Source organism: Callorhinchus milii, unplaced genomic scaffold (genome assembly GCF_018977255.1).
Source record: "Callorhinchus milii isolate IMCB2004 unplaced genomic scaffold, IMCB_Cmil_1.0 Scaffold3, whole genome shotgun sequence".
NCBI classification, from domain to species: Eukaryota; Metazoa; Chordata; class Chondrichthyes; order Chimaeriformes; family Callorhinchidae; genus Callorhinchus; species Callorhinchus milii.
The window spans coordinates 81342704-81367592 of record NW_024704744.1 but is presented as its reverse complement, the minus strand read 5'-3'; the positions used below and the strand labels follow the sequence as shown (position 1 = coordinate 81367592).

General features: G+C 38.6%; 1 protein-coding gene across 1 annotated transcript in view; it reads right to left on the bottom strand.

Annotated features, from left to right (window-relative positions):
* The window catches only part of usp34 (ubiquitin specific peptidase 34), a 90118-nt gene that overhangs the window by 44292 nt on the left and 20937 nt on the right, over nucleotides 1-24889 (bottom strand). The window contains 23 exon segments of the mRNA XM_007892500.2: nucleotides 992-1144; nucleotides 3343-3467; nucleotides 4428-4468; nucleotides 4675-4757; nucleotides 4912-5112; nucleotides 6036-6122; nucleotides 6212-6295; nucleotides 7427-7549; nucleotides 8196-8321; nucleotides 9179-9388; nucleotides 9693-9793; nucleotides 10913-11060; nucleotides 13670-13796; nucleotides 15536-15695; nucleotides 16083-16106; nucleotides 16666-16765; nucleotides 18399-18512; nucleotides 18870-19024; nucleotides 20274-20356; nucleotides 22132-22227; nucleotides 22497-22586; nucleotides 23780-23907; nucleotides 23991-24106. Coding sequence (XP_007890691.2) covers nucleotides 992-1144; nucleotides 3343-3467; nucleotides 4428-4468; nucleotides 4675-4757; nucleotides 4912-5112; nucleotides 6036-6122; nucleotides 6212-6295; nucleotides 7427-7549; nucleotides 8196-8321; nucleotides 9179-9388; nucleotides 9693-9793; nucleotides 10913-11060; nucleotides 13670-13796; nucleotides 15536-15695; nucleotides 16083-16106; nucleotides 16666-16765; nucleotides 18399-18512; nucleotides 18870-19024; nucleotides 20274-20356; nucleotides 22132-22227; nucleotides 22497-22586; nucleotides 23780-23907; nucleotides 23991-24106 — 2675 coding nt within the window.

The following is a 24889-nucleotide window of genomic DNA, read 5'->3' as shown; positions in this document are numbered from 1 at the left end:
GTGAACCCCAATGCCCGGTTTGCTGTTTTTAATGACCTTATTAAGCTGCATTGCTACTTTTAGTGAATTGTGTATATATACCCGTAGGTCCCTTTGCTCCTCTACCCCATTTAGGTTTTTATTTTTCAGGATGTATGTGACTTTGTAATCAAAAGCATAACTTGCACAGCCTCTCATCTGGCACCTATAATAGATTTTAAATATAGTGCCACTTAGTTACATTGCACTGGGTAGCGTCTCGAAGCATTTAATAATGGTGGAACTTGATGCTAAGCTGGGAAGGGGGAAGGTGATTGAAGGCACAGTCAAAGAGGAGGGTCTTCAGGTATAATCTGAAGACAGGGAAGGAAGTAGCTTGCACCAACTGCACCTAATGCTTCCCAGAATTGGGTAAGAAGGATGCTTCCCTCCAGGGAGAAAGTGCACATTGCATTCTAAAATTTCCATATGTAATTGGCACGAACTCTCTGCCCGGGTTGGCTATTCTTAAACTTGATTGGTGAGTTCCTGCCTGTAGCAGACACCCGGCTGACAAAAAAACAAATTCCTTTCCAATCTCTGGTGTCTCCAGAGTATCACCAATTATGCAATGCTGGCCAGCAACATACTAATGGGTCTCTGCTTAAGTTGCACTAAACCAGCCAACAGGTATGTGAAAGAATCCCAGGAATGGGTCTCTCTCACTTCTTTCCTGCAGCAAAGCATCTGGCCACAGGTCTGCATGTTTTACTTCAAAATGTGACAATGATAAGGTATTCAGTTTATATAATGAGATTGGGAGCTTCAGGCTACATCCCATATTTTGGCACTCCAAAGTGCTGCACAATTGCACTTCCTCTGATTAAATAGACCTTATGAAGTTAATTTTAATGCAATTCACAATTGATACTCTATAGTCAAAGGCTTAACAGATTAATTCTGAATCTAGCATAGTTTTGCAAATGGATGGCCACAACGTTCATATCTGAGAAGTCTTCAAAGCAGGTCTTACCCGGACAGGCTTCAAAGCCTGGGCATCAGGAAGAAACTTAAGTAACGTTGATGCAGCCAGCAAAAGAAAAGATCGATTTATTGATTCTCCACCATCCAGACCGGACAGACACAACTTGTATAGTCCATTGCAAGCTTCATGTCGAACTGATGTCTGGAACAAAGATATGAATTATTGACAAAATATGTGCAATTAGACAATATAACAGAACCAGAAGTAAGAATAAATTAAGCAACTAAAAAACATGCAGGTTTAGTAAAATTGTGATTATCTTCCAGTATCCACTCACCTCTAAAGACCTGGAAACACAATGTGAGCAAGATGACCTGAGCGCATACAATTATACGAGCAATGAAATGTTGTCTATTTAGCTACAAATTAGTGAAGGAAATATTGTCAGTAAATGCAATGAGTACTGAAAGTAGCAATAATGTTAACCGTTTTAAGAGAGAAACAAGAGAGGGTGCAGCAACAACAACAACAAATGATATCTTGTGTTGATATACTGCTTTCCGTATGGGAAATGTCTGAACGTTTCGCAAGGATGCGGTTGAATACCAAGTGGGGGGAGTGTCCATAGGCACAATTGAAGAAAGAGAATTTGAAGCAAGATTTAACGTGAGACAGAATGGTGGAGGGAGGGAATTCCAGGGATTAATTGCATAGGAACTGGCCGCCAATGTTGACATGGAGAGGGCTGGGGCACACAGCAAGCCTGAGTTAGCTGAGCGGAGGAGCTAGAAGATCAGAGAGAAAAGGAGGTGCCAGAAAATGACAATCGGGCTGAAGTAAGAATGGAAGTCAGAAATCATTAGAGATAATCCCAGTGAGGTTTATTTTTAATTCAAATTTATATGATAATAATAGTCCTTGAAGTTGATATAGACTTTGTCACGTCATTGAGACGCCTCAAAGTGCTTCATAGAATATACTATAAAACGGGGCAGACAACTGCACACAGCAGTGTCCAGTAGATTGAGTGACCAAATTATTATTATTTGAATTGTGTTGAAGGGATTATTACACCTGGAAAAGTGATCCTCCAATTGACTAACAACCGGGTTCCCACTAAACAGAAGCAATGTGGAGCAAGGAAACTTGCCTAAGGTTTCGACCTGCCTGGGAGGTCGAACCCAGGTCCTCTCGCTTTCGAGGCGAGTGCTCTAACCACTATGCTACAGGATTCACAAATCTATGTACCATTTGTGGAGTCCTGTAACGTAGTTGTTAGAGCACTCGCTACATGATGTATATAACTTTATTTTAGGCTATGACAAAATTGAGCTTTAGCTACATGCTAAATTCGATTAAAAGGTAGAACCATAATTATCTGACAATATAAATTTTCAACTGGGGGACGGAAGTAGGGTACAGTGGAAATTTCACTGTAGTTTTCTCAGAGGTCAATGTATTGTAGAAAAGCCAGGTTGAGCCACTATATTTAAATACAATTATGGCTATTCAAAACTATTTTATTTAAAGAATAAACAAAGCAGAATGTATGGCAAGTTATATATTTCTCAATTAATTCATAAATTTCCCCAATATTTCCATAGATCATAAAATAGATTTTGCATAACATTCTACATGGCTTCAATTTTAGCACTCCTGGTACTTGGGGATTATTCCCCGAGATACAAGCACTCCAAGTATCACAAAATAACATTACAGCAACAACTTGCTTGCATTTATATAGCAGAGCAGCATCCCAGACATTAGTGTGCAAAGTACATGCTTCAAATACAAATTTATATAAGGATTTTTTTTAAAAAAGCAATTCAGAAATGTTGTCATAAGTCAGGAATTTCTCACAATCACTTTCAAGATTAGTACAAACCTATTGAAAGTCACCTCAATACATTTTCTATATCAGAATATATAATGTACAAATATGCAAAACTAAATAGCTACAAATCCCAATAGTAAAGTCTTGGATTTATATTAAAAAAACTGTAGCACAGTAATCCCTAAACAATCAGCAGCTCTAATGTCCTGACTTCATAGAATCATAGAACTATACAGCACAGAAGGAGGCCATTCAGCCCATTGCGTCTGTGTCAGCTCTTTGAAAAGAGCTATCCAATTCAATCCCACTCCCCCGCTCTCTCCTCATAGACCTGCAAACTTGTCGTCCCCAAATAATTATCTACTTCTCTCTTAAAAGTTGTTATCGAATCGGCTTCCACCACCCTTTCAGGCAATACATTCCAGATCCGAACAACTCACTGCGTGAAAACATTTCTCCTCAGCTCCCCTACAATAAATATCAAATATACATTATATAGACACGAGAGTTTGCAAAACGTGAACATGTTACTGAGGGTCTCAGTTGGAAGCAGTGACTTACTTACCTCTGGAACTAGAAGAGTTAGTTTTTTCAGCCAATCGTGTAGGTTTTCACTGTCTGCCAAGCTGGATTTCACCAGTGAACAGCAGTGAGCCCAGCTCACTAACAGCCACATGGCGTAATGAGCACCTAGAAAGTAAAACAAGAACCCAGTGTAAAAATACAGAAAAGAGATGCAAGTCTCATGTATGAACTATAGATTTTAGTCAAACATTAGCTGGTGTGAGAAGCTAGCTAGATGCAAGGTTACATTCCCTATAGCTGATGAGGTTAAGGAGGGGGTCTGTTTGAGGCATTTAAAATCAGAAAGAGAGTCGGAGAGACTGATTATTCCCTCCAGAACAAGGGGGTATAATCTTATAATTAGAGTTAAGATGATAAGAAGTAAATCCGGTAAAGATTGCTTCACACAAAGGATTGTGAGAATGTGAAATGCTCTGTCACAGAAGACCATAGATGCAGAATTAACTGGTGTTTAAAAGTGAAATAAGAAAGGGTGTTAAGGGATATGGCAAGGAAATTGGTTTAAAAAGGAACTGCTGTGACCTAATATTATAGTTGAGAAGGCTTGATGATTCAATTGCCTACTCCTGTTCCCACATGTCAAAATAGGTAAGATACAAAGATACTTTTTATTCAAAACAGTTGAAAGCATTACTATCGCTGCCAAATACTGTACCAGTAAAAATTACAATTTCTTATTTATATCACCATGTGCAATTTTTAAAATCCTATTGCAACAATTTAGCTCAGTCAAGCCACACTCTCAATTCAAAGCATTCTTTTAAAATTACATTTTTGTGGCCAAACAGTATTACTAATAAACTAAAAGAAATGCCTTCCTTGTGAATATTTAGTTATTGTTAATAGTTTTGAGATATGGCTCTTTTCATGTCAGGAGGAAGTCTCAAAGCGCCTCACAGGATTTATTACAAAGTGTAGCGACTGTATGTATGTAGAGACTGTGTTTTCCAGCGCCTTGGGATGTCCTCCCAACATGAAAAACGCTATACAAATATAATCTTGTTGTTGTTATTGGCGAATGTTCATGTTATAATTACATTTACACAAACTAGAAGGAGAACCTACCCTCGTGCCTTGATCTGTGATCAGATTGAGCTTTGAGCACTCTACAATAAAACAAGAAGAAAATCTTATGATGGAAATGAAAAAAGTGTAGCTTTGTTATTTTCTTGAGAAAAAAGTGTTAAAAATACAAATATTTTTAACTCATAACATTTATAGGTCGTCTCTGGTTGAGACACCAACATATTACTTTAACACATCAAGGTCACAAATGAAGAAAAGTTGCAGAGGAACCAAATCTTTTTTTTACCTATGGGCCAAGTTGTCATAGGTGTACGCAACAGACATTAACCGGTAAATCAAACTGGACCCATGTACCAGACTGAGAAACACCTAAAATAGAAATAAAAACAGGAAGTTACATTTCATCTGGTATAAAATACAACACAGGTACTGAACTAGATATGAAGAATATGAAAAGCAAATGAAAATCAAGGTCATTCCCAACCCCTCCCCACCCAACCACCCAAAAGATTTAGAAACTTACCTCAGTCAGACGGGGAATGTGCAATCCTTTCCCATGATCTCCAGCTCCCTTTCTTGATTTACCGGGCCAAGTCCTTTTTCTATGACTGTCTGATACGCCAGACCAGGCAAAGATATCATGGTAAGCCAGGTCCAAGTCTGCGGGATCGACTGCAAACTGGCACATTAGCTTCAGTAGACAGGCCAGGCAGTCCAGCTGCCACTGGGAACATGACAGATAGTAAAACTGTCAAATTACGCTTTATCGTATCTTCACTTTCAAGAATAAAACTTGCTGAGCTCAAAACATGATAGACATCAACGTATAACACTTAGGATTTTGTATTATGAAACATGACATAAATAGGCTTAAAGACTATTAAAGGTTTTAATAAATACGGGGGGGGGGGAAGAGTCAATCAATTAAAGAAAACAATTCTGACCTCAGTTTAATTTTTAAGCCCCAAATTTGCCCCAAAAATTGCATCCCAAAACTTAATTTGCGGCAAATCTTGGGTAAGCCAGTTTCAATCATGCACGTGAAAGACGGTTCTTCTATGCTCATACAAGTTAGTTTGCACGTGCGCTAGCAGGTAGCATGAAACTCCCCAAAATACTTTCAGTGAAGAATGAATTTTTCTCCCCAAAATTAAAGCAAGTGAAATTGATTCACCACAAACCGACAATAGTCACACTCATTAAAGTCATTAAGTTTGACCAAGTTATAAATGCACTGCATCAGAATCCTTCAGAACAGAAGGAGGCATTTGGCCCATTGTGCCTGGGCCGGCTCTTTGAATGAGTTATCCAACGAGTCCCACTCGCCCTTTTTCCCCACAGTCTTGCACATTTTTTCTTTTCAAGTAAATATCCAATTCCCTTTTGAAAATTATTATTGAATCTGCTTCCACCACCTTTTCAGGCAGTGTATTCCAGATCGTAATAACTTGTTATGTAAAAACAAATTCTACTCATCAACCCTCTGGTTCTTTTGCCAGATTCATCAGCAGTGATTAAATGGATTCATGGAATATCGTCTACCAACGTCTGCATCGGTTTAATTATTAATGAATTACTTAGAAAATCTTTGTAACATACACAAAGTCATGACAACACATAGTCAAGTGCCAAACCAGCAGGCCTTACCACAGTCCATGATTCCTGCACTTTGGGCTCCAGAATTCCCGAGAGAAAGATTTCCAGTAATTGCTGAAGTCCCCCAGAAGCAACAAACTGAAATGCAGAGAATATTATAGTACATATTGTGTCAACACATTCACAGCAACTTCACAGCATAACCACATCAAATCAATTAGGCAAACCTTGCAGCTCCAAGAATTTTTGCTGTTCTCTATTTGATCTTCACTTGAATCATCAGAGTCAGGATACAGATCGCTGTAGCTCCCCTGAAGTGAAAGTTAAGGATCAAACGTTAGCAGTGATTAGGAGCACAACAGAAACTGAATCATCTTATTTTCACTACAAAACCCATTCATAGAGATTATGAACTAAAAAAAATCCCAATGATGAATCATCTAAATAGCAATTATGTACAGGAAGTACATTCAGATCTGCAAATGGTAAAGCAAAATAAAAAGCTCCCTTTCTAATTAACAGACAGACACTGCTAACACAAGCTTTTAAACAGGTAAAGAAATGAGAAGTGGTTTAAAACACTGGACTTTTACTTCCAGAGATAAGGGCATGATTTATAAGGGAATCAAATGCAGTTTCAGTGTATGCCAATTCAGCTCTCCTTGGCAGAAATGTACTGCACTTAGCATGAATTGAAAATCATGAATAAATGCTACAACATAATAATGCACATGGTACAGGAGATACAAATGTCACACTAGCGAGAGAAAGGGTGCTTATTTGAGGTAGGGATGAAAGGAAAATGGAGCAACAGAGAGTTTTATTTTGTCTTTAACTTGTACCAAAATGCAAGCACCTTTAACTTGACCTGATGAGCAGAATAGCAGTGAAATTAATGCTTTTTTGAAAACATGGTTATTGTGCAAAGATATTTTTCAAACATTACTTCAAAAGGAAAATTCTAAAAAAAACACAATTCCTCAACTCCCCATTAGCGTTGAACAATGATATTTAAAAATGCATTGTCTTAAATATTCCAAAATAAAACATTTTCATACAGTAACAACTTGCATTTATACAGTGGCCTTCACACAGGATAACATCTCACAGTGGTGGGGGTCAGCCGCTGAACCAGGGAGAAGGGGGAGGTGACCATAGGCACAGTCGAAGAGGTAGTTTTTAAAACGGTGGAATTTAAAGTCAAGTAGAACATAGAGGAGTAGGAACAGGAGTAGGCCATTCAGCCCTTCGAGCCTAGTCCACTATTCTATTAGATCATGGCCGATCTGTACCTCAACTTCAATTACCCGCCTTTGCCCCGTATCCCTTAATACCCTTACCTAACAAAAATCTATCACCCCAGTTTTGATCTATCCACCTCAGTCTTGAAGTGAGAGGATGGGGTGGAGAGAATGGAGGCTTAAAGTAAACCATTCAATTACCGTAGATGCTCTTCGTATTCTCCTATTTGGTTTCCCCAAGGCCTCAATAATTTCAAGAGCATACAGGAGTTTGTGAGGGCTTTTTATTCTAAGCAAGTCCTTCCAACAAAGTCCATCGTTACCCTTAAAGAAATCACATATACAGAATATCTCAGTGACAAACTCTGAAATATGCATTCGTAAGCATTACATGACAGAAAACATGGTTTACAAAAAAAATTAGACGTCCTCGGCTGACAATAGATTATTTTTATAAAACCAAGGCATTGATATTACATAATGTAGCACACTGACAATGAGCAGAGAGAAAGCTTGCAGGGCTCAGATTCTGAGTCCCAATGTGCAGGCACAGAGTGGGATATCTCCCTGTGGGTTGGTAAGAATATCCTGCCTCATATTGTCAGCAACTAGACAATAGCAGCATTGGAAGGTGCCTGGGAGCTTCTACCCTCTGGCCATCAAAGATAAAAGCAAAGTACAGCAAAGATAAAAACAAAAAAAGGGAGAAAATAATAAATTTACACTTGTAACAGCAACTAAATAAAGCAAATCTACAGCCTCAAATAATCTCCAAAAAAGGCTTTTCTACAGTCCAACAGTGCTCAACCATTCAAATATGAAAGCAATAATTGCATGCACTGCAAAGCAATCTTTTTGAAGTTAGGGCAAACTATGTGTTACATTTCTCATTTCTTGACACTAATTAACATTTAAAACATAACTGGAAAATTACAAAGAAATAAGTGGAAACCTGCAGCTTTTATCTCACCTGCTCCTCAGAAATATTTTGAAAAGCCTGGAGCATGTTTGGGCAAGTAGGAAGAAGCATCAGCAGCTCCCAAACACGTCTGGACAGGTTTTCTGCATGAAGGTGCAATTCCTCACAACGTGCAGTCTACATGTGCAGCAGAATAGAAAAGGGAAACAACAAATTCAACAAAAGTTAAAAGGGGGAGGGAAAAAAGATGTTGAACCCATACCTGAAGTGTATTAATAATACAAATGGAATAGCGCCTTATCATATCTTTGCGTCGTCTTAAAGCGCTTCACAGGATATACTGTAAAGTGTAGTAATTGTGCATTTTGTAGATGAAAGCAGCAGCCAATGTGTACACAGCAACGTCCTGCAATTTTTTTTCAAATGGACTTTTTTTTAAATCTGGAGGATTGCTGGACAGGACATTGGGAGGAATTACTTTCTCTTTTCGAACAGTGCCATGGGATGCTTTTTATTCACCTTGGTTTAGTGTCTCATCTGAAGGCTGACACTCCAGTGCAGAGTTGGAAAGCTGCAGTGTCAGGGGTGCCTTCCTAGACTGTGAGCTACAAGTCCCAATGTGGGTCTTGAACCCACAACCATAATTAATAGAACAACTAACAGATTAATATTAATAGATTAATGAGCTGCATGACTCCATCAGTTTTTAAGGTTTCCTTTTAAGAATTGTAGATTAGGCTGTTTTCCAAGATCCTGTAAAGCATATTCCCCAAGTCAAATAAATCATGTTCAACCAGCAACAAACGTTTCCAAAGCAAAAAATGTCGAACCCAGACCTTCAGTGTGATGCATTAGATACAACAGCCTATCATGTCTTTGAGGCGTCTTAAAATGCTTCACAGGTTATACTGTAAAGTGTAGTGCTAGTGTATTTTATAGTTGAAAGCAGCAACCAATTTGTGCACAACAATGAACAGCAAACAACTAAGTAAGCGATGCTTACTTTTTACTTCACAATCAATTTGGCACTTTACCTCAGTATCTTCCATGGTATGATCCACAGAAGGTGGTTTGAAGGATGCCAGCATCTCAAGCAAGTCAAACAAGGTAGTGAGGTGTGGTTCTTGAAGGAGTAGCAGCATTGGAATATTTTCCTTTTGGGGAGGAGGCAGACACGATGCAGGCAACTGAATGCCATCTCCCTTGCGCTCTCTACGTGGAGCTCCCAATGATACAAACACCATCTGTGTAAACAGGAGCATTAACCAAAACTGCCTTCCAACAATTCTCAACTGTACAAACACGAATCACCTATTCAGTAGAGAAGTGCTGGTTACTTTGACTTTACATTCAATATGGCACTTATAGATAACTGGTTTGTACTTCTGTCCTTCCTGTTGAAACCAAATTAATAAAACTTACACTTGGTGTAGTAGCGCCTTTCATGTCAGGAGGATCTTCCCAAAGGACCTCACAGGATATAATGTAAAGTGCAGTGACTGTGTGATTTGTGGGAAAATCAAGAAAAAATAAATGCATTAAAGGTACCTGCATATCTTTAAATCCAAGTTCATGGAGTGTTTTCTCATCGTAATCTGTAGTAAGTTCATGTCCTGAGGAAATCATACGCACAGGCCCCATAAGGCCCCCTTAAAAGAAAGAAATAATAATAGGAGAAAATTAAACCACCCTTCTGATATCAATCAGCTTATTGTGAACTTGGCCAGAACACAATAACATAAATCAGTTAAGATAAATCACATGAAAGAGTTGAGGTTTTCACGGCTACCTGACTGAAGGTGATTTAGGAAATTATATCACAAGGCAATAAACCATTGGTTTGAATGATAATGCAATTGCCTGACCTCTACCCACTGCACTATTCCCTGATCTCAATAAGTGAACTGAGCTACCAATAAGCAACTCAGAACATGGGAAACATAGGATTACTCTTAAGTTTTGAAAATTAACTTCTGTGTAATTGTGCTCAAACCCTCAAGTTACAGGAAATTCAACAACGTTAAAAAAAACCTCGGCTCTTAAACGTTATTGACAAAGAGAACATACCAGTCAGAAAAATTAGAAGAAAATTAGAAAAAGCAGACCTTTTACTAAAAACTAAAAGGTCCAAACTTTAGGAATGCACTTATTGCACAAATACATTTCCTTCACACAAACTGAGCAATTTTAGTATTGCAAAGCAAATGTCATACTGGAGTTGATTCAACATGGCAACAGATTAGTGTATGTTAGTGGTTTAACAAAGAAAGGTCATTTTGCTCATCAAACAGATCCCTTCTATAGTGTAATTTGTTCCACTGTGGATTCCACCAAATGCATGAAATCCTGAAGCATAGCTCCTCCTTCCCTATCTCTGCTCCGGAAAACTGGAAAAGATTAGATAAAATGGGCTGAGGGCCTACTTCATCCAAATCAATCTTTTGTGACTTGTTCCACCTCACAAGTTACGTGATTCAGCTTTGACTGGCTTGGCAGCCTTCCTTGGCAGAACATTTCTATGGATCCAGCAGCTCACAAACAATCACGTTTCAGAGTAACGAAATATCTCTGCCTATTCTGTCCACATAGCCCATAACCTTGAACATTCACATTTATGGGAGGCAGCAAGAGACTTTACAGAATCTTTCCTCAGGAGAGTAAGCAAACAAAGTAACATCCAGGGGAGTTTAAATTGTACATGTTCTTATGGAAGGAAAGGTATAAGTGGTCCCAAATAGCCTTTGCTTCTTTCATGGTTTATGACTCACCAGGAAAATCTCCTTGCCGACTGCTTTGGCCAAACTCTTGGAGCTGAGCTTGCTGACTCATCTGTTCCTTCTGCAGATTCTCATACCAGTGAGTAACTTCAGCTCTTAAGTCTGCAACTTGGTCACTGGGATACATTTCAATGGTCATCTGCAGAATAAACACAAAGTAAATACTGATTCATATGATGATCCGTTTCTGCAGCAATATCTTATTTGACTAATCAAAATATGAGACTATACATACATCACAAATTTTAAAAATTGCAAAATGCAGGAAGAGGGATGCAATACAAAATTATATTTGTATAGCACCTTTCACATCAGGAGGACGTCCCAAGGCACTGAACAGTGAGGGATTAGGACCCGAGCCGGGGGGAGGGGCGTGGTTGGGAGCAGGGAGGGTGGAGGGAAGAGAGGGTAGGAAGGTGGCCGAAGGCACCATCGAAGAGAAGGGTCTTGAGGCGTGCCTTGAAGGAGGCAAAGCAGGGAGTGAGGTGAAAGGAATGTGGGATGGAGTTCCAGAGGGTGGGGGCAGAGAGGCTGAAGGGGGATGGGGAGGAAAGAGAACAGAGAGAGCGCCATTTCTGTCTCTAAAAATACCAATATAAATCACTAATCTAATGGCTAAATGGGGACATGAAGGAAAACCTGAAAAGGAAAGACTGAAGATGGATTGCTTACTCTTAAATATAATAATAATAAAAAATATAGGAGTCTCCTTCATTCAAATACATGTTTCAGATCAGAATTACAAGCAACACAGGCTTTAAGCTGTTTAATCTGCATTACATGGTTTTGTTACAAGCACCCAGGAAAGAACAGAAAAGAGCTGTATGTGGTTCAAGAAATCTGTAGTGTCTGGACACTACTCATCCCCTTAGTTTGTAAACTATTTTGGACAGTCTCTAGATACATTGGAAGGCCATTCACTTTATGGATGTTTGTGGGACATTGCTATGAACAAATTAGCTGCCACATTTACCCACAAAACACACAATCGCTGCATTTTCCATATCAATATTCTGTGAAGTGCTCTGGGATGTTCTCCTGATGTGAAAGGCGCTATACTAAATACACAGATTATTAATGTTATTACTGTTGTAAGGCAAAACTCTAGATTCCTTTCTTTAGCTGCTTTTTTTTTTAAATCGGTATTTCTGACTTGTCTTCCCCCTTTCGTCACCAAACACATAATTGTTTATTGGGATTGTATTAATCTGTAATTACTTTTCATGTTGCCTCCTCCTCTTATTGCATTAGGCGTTCAGAGAGGAAATTTGAACAACTTGTCATACAGGAGTTATTTGCCACATGCAATTATGCACATTTATGAAAGTTTAGTTTTACTGTCCTTTAAAATGTTGCAAACTATACTCCACTAAAGTCGGCATAAAGATATCTGTATGCAAATTGCATCTCCTTGAACATTAACTTCAGAATTGTAAAGGGCTCAAAAATTCTCAACCAGGTTTCCTGGCAGAGGTTTCCTCCCTCCCTTTGCAACAACCGGGATAATCAATTGCACAGTCTGTAGATTATCTATTTAAGGGAGTTATCCTCAGAGAAATTTATCTATCTTCTTGCACTTGATCATGGATAATTTTATGATCTTAATCAGGGGATCTGATAAAACATAATCCTTATCTGATGTCTGCTTTATGGCAACATAGGGGTGTTGTTCTGAACAGTTAATATGTTTTACAATGTGATTTAAGACACAAAAATGAAATAAATTCACGATAACTGAATATCAGTTTAGCACTTGATTTTGTTCCATGTACTGTTATCAGCAACGTCTGGAGTGGCAAACCTATCTACATAGTGGAGTCAACCGCTTTACACATCAACAAAATGATAATTCCAAATGTAGAAACACATAGTGATGGGTAGATTTCTGGCGCCAGGATTTCCTGAGATAACTGAAACTCATATCTCATTTTCTGTATAAGAAACAATGAAAGGAGTTAGACTATGAGAAGAAGATCCTCACTATCTCACTAACGCAAGCCAAAGAAGCACCAAACAGAAAGAATGCAGAGAGCTGTCCATCTTGTAAGGGCTTAAACCTGTGCGTGTCTGATGTCAAATGACCAACTAGTGCTATGGCGGGTGCGGGGGGAAGAGAGAGGAGAGTGAGGAAGTACTTTTAAACTTTGTGCAGACAAAATTCCAATCTCAGTTAAGACTTTACTGACCACAAAGTTAAACTTTCCGGATGGCTTTTGTGAATTTGGGTGCCAATGCAAAAATATCTTACAAAAATATCTTTGTAAGTTTAAGGCCTAATTTAGGAGTATTGGCATCTATGTATTCATGAAATGACAAGCATGTTGTAGGTTCATCAGAAAAACAACAGGAAACATATCTGCAGTTTTGCCTAAAATGTTTTGATGTAGCCTAAGTGTGAGTTGAAATAAACTCAGAATGTTTATTTAAGTTGATTCAAATTATCAAGATTAAATGATCTCTCAACATTATGCTTTCATCTTTTCTGTCCCAGGATGCTAACCGAATGTTTTGCACGAGCAGTTTACTATCTGTACAACGTGGAAGTTGACGGTTTTCACAGCGTGACTAAAATGGCATTTATTATTATTAGCTTGTACTCTGAGCTAAGAATAAACATTCTGTTAATTTTGTCACAGACCATATGTAAATTCACCACAAGTGAAAGTTCAGTTATAATATAAAAATAATAGGGCTTAAGAGAGAATGAATGAAACCATCCTTGACAGTGTGGCTCAGAACTTTAATTACCTTATCAGGCAAACCAGCTGGTTGGCAAACGATCCGTAATGGTAAGGACTGCTTATCACTGAGGGCTTTTAAGTGACTGCTGATACCTGTACCCTCTATCTGCCATTGCCGCAAATGGTAGGCAAACCTTTGGGAACAACGTAAACCAAAATCACAATCAACAAAGCACTATCACAGTACCACCTGATAGGACAGTTTCTAAAGAATAAAGCAACAAATTTCTGAATTTCCTTTAGTTTGCAAGACACAAAATGGATATATATTTTTAAATGTCCAATAATAATGCCAAATAGCTGAACGATGTATCATTCATTAGGGGCACGTGCACTTGTTTAACTGATGCAATAATATTTTTAATCTTTTCACGTAGTTTTTTTTAAAAATTATAAACATAATGGTCAGATGTTTCTTTGCATTAAACAACATCAATCAACCAGTCAATTGAATGGAACACCCAATGCTGCTGAAAATCCTCAGTTACAAAGTCTTAATATTTTGGAGTGATATTGACAAGACTTAATCTGAATAGGTTTTGTTCTAAGCGCGTGAATAAGGTTATCAGTTATGAGACAAGCTTATCCTACTGCTTTGACTGACTGTTGCCCATGCTATATGTGCTAGAATATACAGTCTTGCTGCAGATCTCCGCATTTAGGGTCATAATAAATCTAAAAGTTTTGGCGTGCCTAGCAGTCTATATTAGAACATAAAAGTGGCCAAGGACTGATTTTTTAGGTGGTTGCCAGTGTAGTGATATCCTGCACTTATTCTCAATAATGCACTCTAGATTTATGTCCTGACTGGCCTTTATCTTCAGTACCTCCGCCTCACCCCATCTCTTGCCTCCTTCAAGTCCCGTCTAAAGATCTTCCTCTTCCACCGTGCCTTCGGCCACTCTCTCACCCCCATCTCCCCTGCCCTCGAGCCCTCAGCCCAACTCCCAGCTCAGGTCAAAAACCCGATTGTCCAGGGCCCTGGGACATCTTTCCGATGTGAAGTGTAATTTGTTGTTGTTCAGAATTGTCTGCAATGACCTTCATGGTCTTACAGCCTGCAAATGCTCATTGGGGTTTATCATGGGCTGACTGCAAGTACTAGTGATCTTTTCATTGTATGTTTATAATGGTAACAATAAGGCAGTCAGTGGAAGTGATCTGGACATGATAAACCCAGTATATTGGCTCATGCGTGAAGAGTACCTCCTTGAGCGAGTGTAAAGATGGAATCTTACCCAACCACGATTTGTCATCTCAGGAGATGGGAGAATATTGGAGGAATGACTTTTTTTTAAAAAAGAAAGTAAACAATATTAAGTTTTCTATCATCAAGAATTTTCAGTTCTCCCTTGACCAGAAGGGTAGATAGACAAACTATCCCTTGATCTCGATCAATGCTGTTCTCGAGTCAGCCAAAATGAGGTTTGTAAAAACACTCCAGAGTGAATACCCTCCAATGTTCAATCCATTTCTATAGAAAATGCCCACATAGGTAAAATTGGAAAGAACATGTACCCTGGCACAAACTTTTCTCTTTCCTCCCCGCTTACTTCGTCCCCCATTCTTATTTAAAACAGAACTATTTTGCAAATTGATCTGCTCTTCACTCATCCAATGTCATTAATAAGTAGGCACGCTGAAAGCAAATTCAGCTATCATGAATCTATTCAGATTCAACAGAGTAATGATTGCCAATGATGTCCATTGTGAGGGAAAAAATTACATCACATAAGCTAACTATATGAGAATGCTCATCTAATGGACTAGGGTGTACAGTATGTTTTGTGATAAGAGATACCAGTGAAAATTGGTGAATGCCATAAAATCTTATCTCAACATAAGAATAATGACAATGAAAGCAATTGTTTACCTCCTCCTAAAAGCTTCTAAATGTGTTTTCAGCATCAAAAGCCCTCTCTCAATGATGGTGAGGCTGGACTGAGGATCTTTATCAAGATTTGCCGATGCCATCATAAGACTCTCCATACATTTACTGATGAATTCCTGTTCCTTCTCCAAACCTGTTTTACCTGTAAATAAATAGTTTGTGGACAGAGCCCTTTAGACATAGTTGGCGAGCCCCCCCAGAGAAAATTTTAATTAAAGAGATTTGTACTAAATACTCAATTAATACATAAACCTGCTCTGAAAAAAATATGTTTGAATAATCATAGACTTTTGATAATGATGAGGCAACTCATGGACATTTGTACAAATTCGTAATAAAACATTAGTTAAATTAACCCCTAGAGTGCCACAATATCAATTTACGTTGATACGTTGGGCACTATCTTTCATGGGTATTGTGGAAATATATTTATGCTCGCGGGCTCAATCCCAATTTTCCAGTGGAATTCCAGGTCAGGGATTGACAGGACGCTTCTATGATGCAGCCCTGTCAATCTTCCATCCTTTACCTTTTGATTGGCTGCATAACCGGCCTGTGGAGAAGAGACAAACAAGGTAAGTGATGGGTAAGAAAAAAACATTTTAAAAAAAAAGAAGTTTTAAAAAGATAAAACATACACTTTAAAATCATTTCAACCCACAGCCAGCAGCGATGTGTTGGATTTCCCCTCACCTAAACATGGTCTGTCTCATTTAGCAGTGTGGTGGTTTCATACTTAAACAGTGACATGCCAATCTTTAAGCAATTTTGTAAAACTTAAAGCAGATGTACAAATTATTTACGCTCCATGAAAGAAAACAGAGCACACCTCAAACGTGCACAGTAATTAAATGCCTTGCAAAATCTGATGAAGGCATTTATTGCTTTGTGTAATTTTGATCATAATATCATCCCTTATGGTTTACCTTAAGTAATCATATGAAAGAGATAACTATATTGAAGTCCTGTTTTTATAAATTTCTGGTAAGTTAAGGATTTGTGATATTTCAGAATTTTTCTTGAAGAGGGTATATTTTAGATTACAACTAACAGAAAGTTTTAATCAGTTCTAAAGTTAAACTAAGACAGGAATACACAAACAAGTTACTTGCCATTGATATAGTAAGAATTGATGTACTGGATAGCTGCTCGACTAACATCTGCTGTTTGTGCTCTTAAAGCAATACCCCAGAGTTGATCCATTCCACAAAGCTGCTTGAAAAAACAAACCCAAGATTTTTTTTGTATTTCTACAGTGGTGTATCTTAAATCTTATTCAAAGAATTCAAACAAAGCATATTTAAAACCATTAGTGTTTTATAACTATTGGCACAATTGGTAATTTCACAACTCAACAACAACAACTCGCACTTATATAGGGCCCTCCACTCAGGGGAGTGTCTCAGAGCGCTTATCAGTGGCGGAGCCTGACTCCGAGCCGGTGAGGGTGGGGTGAGGTGGCCGTAAGCACGGTCGAGGAGGTAGGTTTTCAGGCAGGACTTGAAAAAGGGGGAAGAGGGGGCAAGGCGGAGGGATTGAGGGAAAGTGTTCCAGAATTTCAGGGCGTAGTGGCTGAAAGCGCAACTTCCGATGGTGAGGCGGAGGGTGCGAGGGACGAGCAGGAGGCCAGTCGAACAGAGGCGCTGTGTTGTGGATTGGGGAGTGAGGAGTTTGGAGAGGTAGGGCGATGCCAGAGAGTGAAGATTTGAACCCGAATTCTTGACTCACAGAATAGTAATTTAGTAATTATTTTCCGCAAGTGTTAAACCATCCTTTTTCTACAAAAACATGTCTTTTATTCCAATGTTTTGTTACCAGACAATATGATGGTAGTACATTGACACTGTCAAAGAAATCTTGATATTTAAGGCTTGCATAACTTTAGAAAGTACTGATTGAAGGATTGTAAAAGGTCCCATCTGCCTGCAAATGAATGTTAAAGATCCCAACACACTACTTGAAAAGTGAAGAGAGTTTCTTTCGGTGTCCTAGACAATAGTCCCCCAAATAAAATTGGTCATTCACTTCATGGATATTTCTGACATTGTTGTGTGTAAATTGGCTCCTGGGTTTGCTTAAATACGCACAGTGACTACACTTCACAGTAAGTGCTATTGAGCACTTGAAAGACATCCTCCCAATATCAAATGCAAGGATTATAATATAGCAATATTCTGAAAAGAGAAATTATCTTTCCAAGGGATAGAATGAGCATACTTCCAAGGAATTTGGAAGGTTGACTATAAATAGATAGTAGAGGATACGGCAAGTTTGGAGGGACACCTTTTGTAGACACCAGATGAATACGATCAACAATGGAAATATTTGCAGTACCCCTGTTGGTTGAGATCATCGTAGTTTTTATGCTTGTGATGTGTTGAATTGCACTTGTGATGTGTTGAAGGGACCAGCAGACTCTAGCGGAGACACTTTTAACATGTCATTACACATGCTCACGGGATTCCTCCGATAACTTATACTGAAGTAGATGTATTTAAAAAAGGATGAATGCCATTAGAAATGGTTGCTTCCAGTCACGGCCCTCACACTAACATTGTGCTGCATTGCATCTATAAAATAGATCATCAATGCAAGCACAAATTCCTCTTTTAATGACAAAAATGTCATCTGTTCCAAAAGTATGAACCTGGCTCAATTTGGTGCAGGAAAAAACAGAATGAGCCCAGTACACACCATTCTCATTTGCATCGAAACTTTTGAGAGAGATCGTTTTACACCAAGGAGTCCAGTTCTTTTGACATCTCCTCTAGGCAAAATAGGGTATTCACGTTTCATTTTTGTGCAGCTTTTTTCCCCCCTAAATTTTTTGTTTTTTACTTCTTACCTCTGAGCTGGAGCCACCATCGTAAGCACTGGTTGCAAGTCGGGCTAAATTGCATAAATGTTGGAACAGGTTTAAACCAGTCATGCTGATGGTTTCTGGCTTCAGTTGAGGCATCTGCAAGTTCAAAAACAGAACGGTATAAAATGACAATGTAATTGATAGCTGTGAGGCTATATCTGAGGCAAAAATGTGATGTACATTTTGGAAATGAATTTCCCAAACACCCAATTGCTAAACGAATATAAAAATATGGAATACTTCTTACACGATGCTGCTAACATCTGTATACACATATACACTTATTCAAATGCATTAAAAAGCATCAATACACAAGCAAAGCTACAATATTTTGCCTATACATGAAGTGCAGATTAATTTGTTTATGTTTATGCTATGTTTACATCAGCAGCATTGATGTCCATGGGCAAGTAAAAACAGTTAAAAATAATGCCCAATTGAAGTTATACTGACCTTTTCTAAGAAAAGATGCTTGTAGGTTTCCATGCCCATAGCATGCTGGTCTTTACTGCGAACTTGATTCAGGAACCAGTGCAAAGCATCATCATAGCATTCTGGGTCCTCTACTAAGCAGTGCCATAAGATATCCACCTGCTCAAGACTTAGCCCTAAAGTTAAAAACACAAGTTAAAAATGGGGTTCAGGAAGGAGGAAACCGCAACACTACCACTGAGATGTTTTAAAGCTACATTTATCAGTATTTATTATAGACTAATATAACTGTGTTTTGAATCAATTTATTAGCGTATTGCAAATTAAATGCCTGCGGTGTTTCAAAGAGCAAACCAAATTAGTTCTGAATTTATCCCACCATAGAGGAACAAATGTTTTTTAGAGCAGAATAATAACATTTATAAAGCCACATCTGTAGGACATTGCTGTGCGCTAATTTTCTGCTGAGTCCACTACACTTTACAATATCCTGTAACAAGGAGGCATAGTCTTAAATTAGAACCAGGCCATTTAAGAGTGAAATCAGGAAGCATTTTTTCACTCAAAGTGTGGTAGAAATCTGTAATTCTCTCCCCCAAAAGGCCGTGGATACTGAACCCATCCACACCTTCAAGGGTGAGGTTGATAGATTTTTGGTAGGTCAGGGTATTGAGGGATATGGGGAAAAAACGGGAAATTGGAATTGAAAGGATTAGTTGAGGTACAGATCAGCCATGATCTAATTAAATGGTGGAACAGGCTTGAAGGGCCGAATGGCCTACTCCTGTTCCTATGTAAGGATTATTATCATCATCTGAAATTGCAAGATGACAATCCCAATCAGTTCAACATGGGGTGTGATTACTAGTTAATGCTTCAGCATTCACTGTGCATGAGCACAGAAAGACGTCAGTCTCCATCGGTGCTTAAAAATGCCACTGGTGTGCATGGAAGCTAAAATGGCCAACTCCGGGAGATTGGATCACTGCTTATATCATGCGAAACATGCAGGAAGTGGGCCGTTATCCATTCTGCAGAACATGGGGAACCTAAATGGCCAACCTAGAACATTTATGGGTTTCTCACATTATGTGCAGTGAGTAGGAAGTGATATCAGCAGCAACCCGGTGACCCAAAATAAGCTATTTTGGCTTCCTGCAGGACTGCCATCATTTTGAAACGCTAATAGAGCTAGGTGTTAACTCTGAAATTTTTGGGTAAGTAAATGTCAGGATCCACAAAACGCACAGTCACTACACTTTACAGTATATTCTGTGAAGCACTCTGAGAGTCTCGTCAATGTGATAAGGCGCTATATTAAACACAAGGATTATTATTATTATCCAGACCCCAAAGAGAAACCGCATTACAACCAACACTACATTAGAATATGATTCTACTGCGTATAGAATGGGAAATACTTACTAAAATGGTCTGGAGACCCAAGAGTTGAAAAAACGCACGTCAAAAATTGAAGGCGAACTTGTACCTCTGCACCATGACTGTACCTGTACAATTATGGTGCAAAAAATAAAAAAAGCAGCTTGTTATTCATCCTATTGTAGCAATGCTCCTTCCTTTAGTTGAAACTATTTAATGAAGAAGTCCTTCCTAACCGTGATCTTCAGCAAAGGCAAAAATACTGTGCATCAAGTGCTTTTTTAGCTTTGCAAAGGAGTGCACAGCCCAAATGACATTCAGGAAGGTTAGACAATGTAGTCTGACGAGGACTGGGTGTTCTTTTGTCTGGATGAGCACCTCTCCAGATAAAAAATAAAATGACTTCATCTGTGTTTATATTTGGGTAAATACAATGAACAAAGCCATTATTCAATTAATATTGCAATTGCTCAAATTATTATCCACTTTTATCTGCACAAAGTTCCCTTCAAAGTGCTTTTTATAGAGATGTTTTGACAAAAATCAAGATGCTTTCAAGATTAGCTGCATGTACATGGTATAAAATAGCTTGACAAGCTTAATTCAGTGAGGCCAAATAAAGGGAGTCGAACAAAGCCAATCATAACATTCAAATCCTGGCTGCCAAAAAAACATCCAAGACCATAGCATAAATCATTGAAAACTTGCCACAGATTCTGGTTCTAAATGTATATCAAGTCTCACAGCATTGATGAAAGTTATACCAATTCCAAGACTTAACGCAATAAATCTAAGACATCAAACACATTGCTGCCTGCAAATCTTCAAAAAAATATTCCAGGGCATAACTTTTAGTGGAAGAGAGTGAGTTAAGGGATATTATATACAACATCCTCCTGAGTAAGAGTACAACTTCCTCCAATTTTCCAATGCATCCAATATCAAATTTCACCCAGCACTCATTTCATATGAAACAAGAGTTCCCAACAATTCCGTTACTGCATTTTGAAAAGCTTTCTAGTAGTTCAGACATCCCCCATAGCAAAGCTTATCCTCTTCAAATATTCCTTTAACCCTTCAGACTCCACACTCTTTTTTCTGCCACATTAGTCACTCCAGCATTCAGAAACATAGAAAATAACTATGGTATTTTCCAGTGGGGGGCGGGGAGGGGGGAGAGAGAGAGAGAGGTTAATGGGTCTCCTTGTGGCTAAGTTGGTTCCAAGGTGATGTGCTTGGCAACAAATTGTCTAAATCAACCTTTATTAGATGTCTCAGTTGTCTGGTTCCTAAGCCAAGTAGGTTTGCAGTCCTCCAGGGCGCTACTGATGACAGCCCAGCCAGCCCAGATTTGGAGGGGCAGACCAGTCACTGGAGGCAGGGATCTTCCCACTCACCTTCTATTAACCTTGCAAACCAAAGTGCTGATAGGATGGTCTTAGCAAGACGAGCAGCAGGAAGCTTGCCAAGCAGTGCTCTCAATGGCAAGCCTTAGGGTTTTAACTGGTTAAACTCCAGCAATCATCCCAATGCATGCTCGGGGATCCCCAAGCCTTGGCTCTTTGCCAACTTGGACATAATACTTCCCAGGATTCAGTAAGCAAGGTGTGTCCCTCCCAGGGAGAGCATGCACATTCCCTTCCACTCACAGAGAAATTTCCATATGCAGATGGCATACATTAGTGGAACCCTGTATGGTTTGCCAAAATATCCAAGTGACCAAAAAAAAACTTTCAGACACAACTCACGATAGCAAACACAGTTTAATAAGCATCCTTAACACTAAAATACATCACATGGTGTATTTAATTTGTACCATATGCTGAATTAAAGCCGAATATACCTTGGTAGATTTCAAATCAAAAGTAAAATGTAGGAAGAAGGGAAAATTGAATATACTTACAACAAATGTTTGTGCACTTGTTCCCGAACTGCCTGAATATAATGTATCAGGTTATCAAAGAAAAGCTTCATCATATTCAATTCCTTTTCTGCCCACCTATAAAATACAAATAAAAAGATACATTAGGTGGTAGTGGGGCGGGGGGAGAAGATATGGTCATTTGTAATTAAGAAAACAAGTGCAGGAAACTCCTGATAACTCAAGCCTGTCCTAACCTGTCACTACAATTGAAATCATCATGCTATCACTATCCTGCCCGCATTTATTTATGAATTTATACCTATACCTATCTCACCACTCTGGATAACTCGTCATTCAGGAACAAACATTAGACACAATACATTCGACAATCCCAAACTACTTACATAGTTATCCAATGTGTATCGTAGCTGCTCCCAAATTGCTGGAAAGTGCCAAAGAGTTTAGGAAGAAGACGAAGTGAAACTACCACTGACCTGAACAAAATAATATGCATCATCATAATAGTTAATCAGATCCAACTTACATGACATAAGATTTTCACTTTAAAACAGGAAATAATCCCAGAACTGTAATGGTTTTTATTTTTCTTAAATTAATAAAATAATTGCATGCACAATCATACAGCTTCTAAATAATCCTGAAGCATATGAAATTGTATAAAGGGAAATATGAAGTGATTCACTATGGCAGGAAGAATAAAGAAGCTGACCCTGGATGGTAGGAATCTAAGTGGGGAGAGGAATAAAAGGATCTTGGGATTCAGATACATTAAAATTAGCAGCACAGATAGACAAGGTCATAAAGAATGCAAATATAATTCTTGGCTTTATGACCAGAGGAAGAGTGTAAAAGTACTGAATTAATGTTACATTTATATAAATCCTTGGTTAGAGCACATTTGGAGTACTGTGTGCAGTTCTGATTGCCATATTACAAGAAGAATATTGTCACATTGAAGAGTACAGCATAGAATTACAAGAGACGAGTTGGTTACAGCAATCAAGAAAGATTGGACAGGTTGGAGTTTTTTCTCTGGAGTGAGATGATTGAGAGGGGACCTGACTTTAACAGTATGAAAGCATTCCATAGGACCGATGGTAATAAACGGTGTGCACTTCCTGGTGAGTCAAAAAACAAGGGGACCTAAATATAAGACAACATAAGCTAATGTAAGATCTAAGAAGGTGTTCAGAAGGAACGTCTTCACGTAGAGGCTGGCGAAATGTGTAATTCACTGCCAGAACTGCAGTTAAGTAAAAAGCATCAAAGCATTTAAGAGGAAACCTGATATATATGTGAGGATGAAGGGAACAGAGGGGTGAATAGGAGGGTCAGAGGTTCATGTGGAGTGCGGGCGCTGGCATGGCTGAGTTGGGCTGAATAATCCATTTCCATGCAATACTTGTACCCTAGTCCAAGTAATTGTAACAGAAAGACGTCCCAAGTAATAGTAACTCTACATAATTTGGACTCTAGTTATGGCAGGTGAAGAACTTCTGAATTATCTAGGATTTTTTATTTCTAGTTATTAAAAAGTGAGGATATCATTAAGGGTTTATAGCTTTCAACCACATTTACAGCTAACAACCCGTATAATACATAAATGTTTAATAATACATTTTAATCCTTACATTGGGAAGAAGCAGTTTCATTTTTTTGTCCTTACCTATCATTTGCTAGATTTTCTAAACAGCCTTCAATGAATCTCATTCGAATCTGCCGGTCAGTAAACCAGCACACGAGAGAGCACAGCAGCTTCTCAGCTTCATTTATCAATCCCTCTGAAAGGTGAACCTATACAAAACAAACAGAAAAGTAACTATCGGCACTCTAGTCCAACAACTTTTAAATTGTTGTACTTCTGAATGTAAACGTACCGCATCTTCATCCTGTACCAAGTCCCAAAGAAGAGTATTACCCTTCTTGCAAACATTGTCTAAGTTGATATCTGTGACTGCATTGGTGTTATATTGGTGCTTATGAACATTAGGAGCTGAAGAAAGAAGATAGTATAAAATAATCATATTGGATAAAGAAAACAGAGAATTACTCATTTACTACAATACAAATTCACATTTCTATTGCACCTTTCGCGACAGGAAGACGTCCCAAGACACTTGACAGTCCAGGCTTGGCACCCGAGCTGAGGGTGGGAGCCGAGGAGGATAAGAAGAGGAAAGATGACAGAAGCGCAGTTAAAGTGGAAGGTCTTGAAATAGGTGAGGGAGGGGCAAGTCGGAGATTCCAGGAAAGAGCTCCAGAAAGTGGAGTTAGATGGGTGAAAGTCCGACTAGAGTGGACATGAAGCAAGCTGGTCACTGAACCCTGTGTTGAATCAGAACTCAGAAATGAGTTTCTACATCTTAACAGCTGCAAAATAATTCCAGTGAATAAGCTGGTCATTTCAAGCTTATGACTAAGTTTGAATTTAAAAAATGTTGCGCGACACCAGAAACAATCCACAATCTTCTTTAGATATTTGAAACTGGACACTGGCACTGACCACAATAATATAGAGGTAGAGACAAGGAAGACATCGTCAAACTCAATGACACTCATTGTTACCCTTCTGTCTTCTCGAGTACTGCCAAAGATTATGATGCCCTTAAATCAGGACAGAGACCAGTAACTTAATTGCAACTTTAAGCATTAGAAGTGAGACTTAGAAGTGTCAATTTGACGTGGTGGATGCTAATCTATTTAAACAGGAAACGTATCTAATATGGCCAAAATACAATATTACATTCTTTTCTAGCTAGAGACAGTGGTCGTCGAT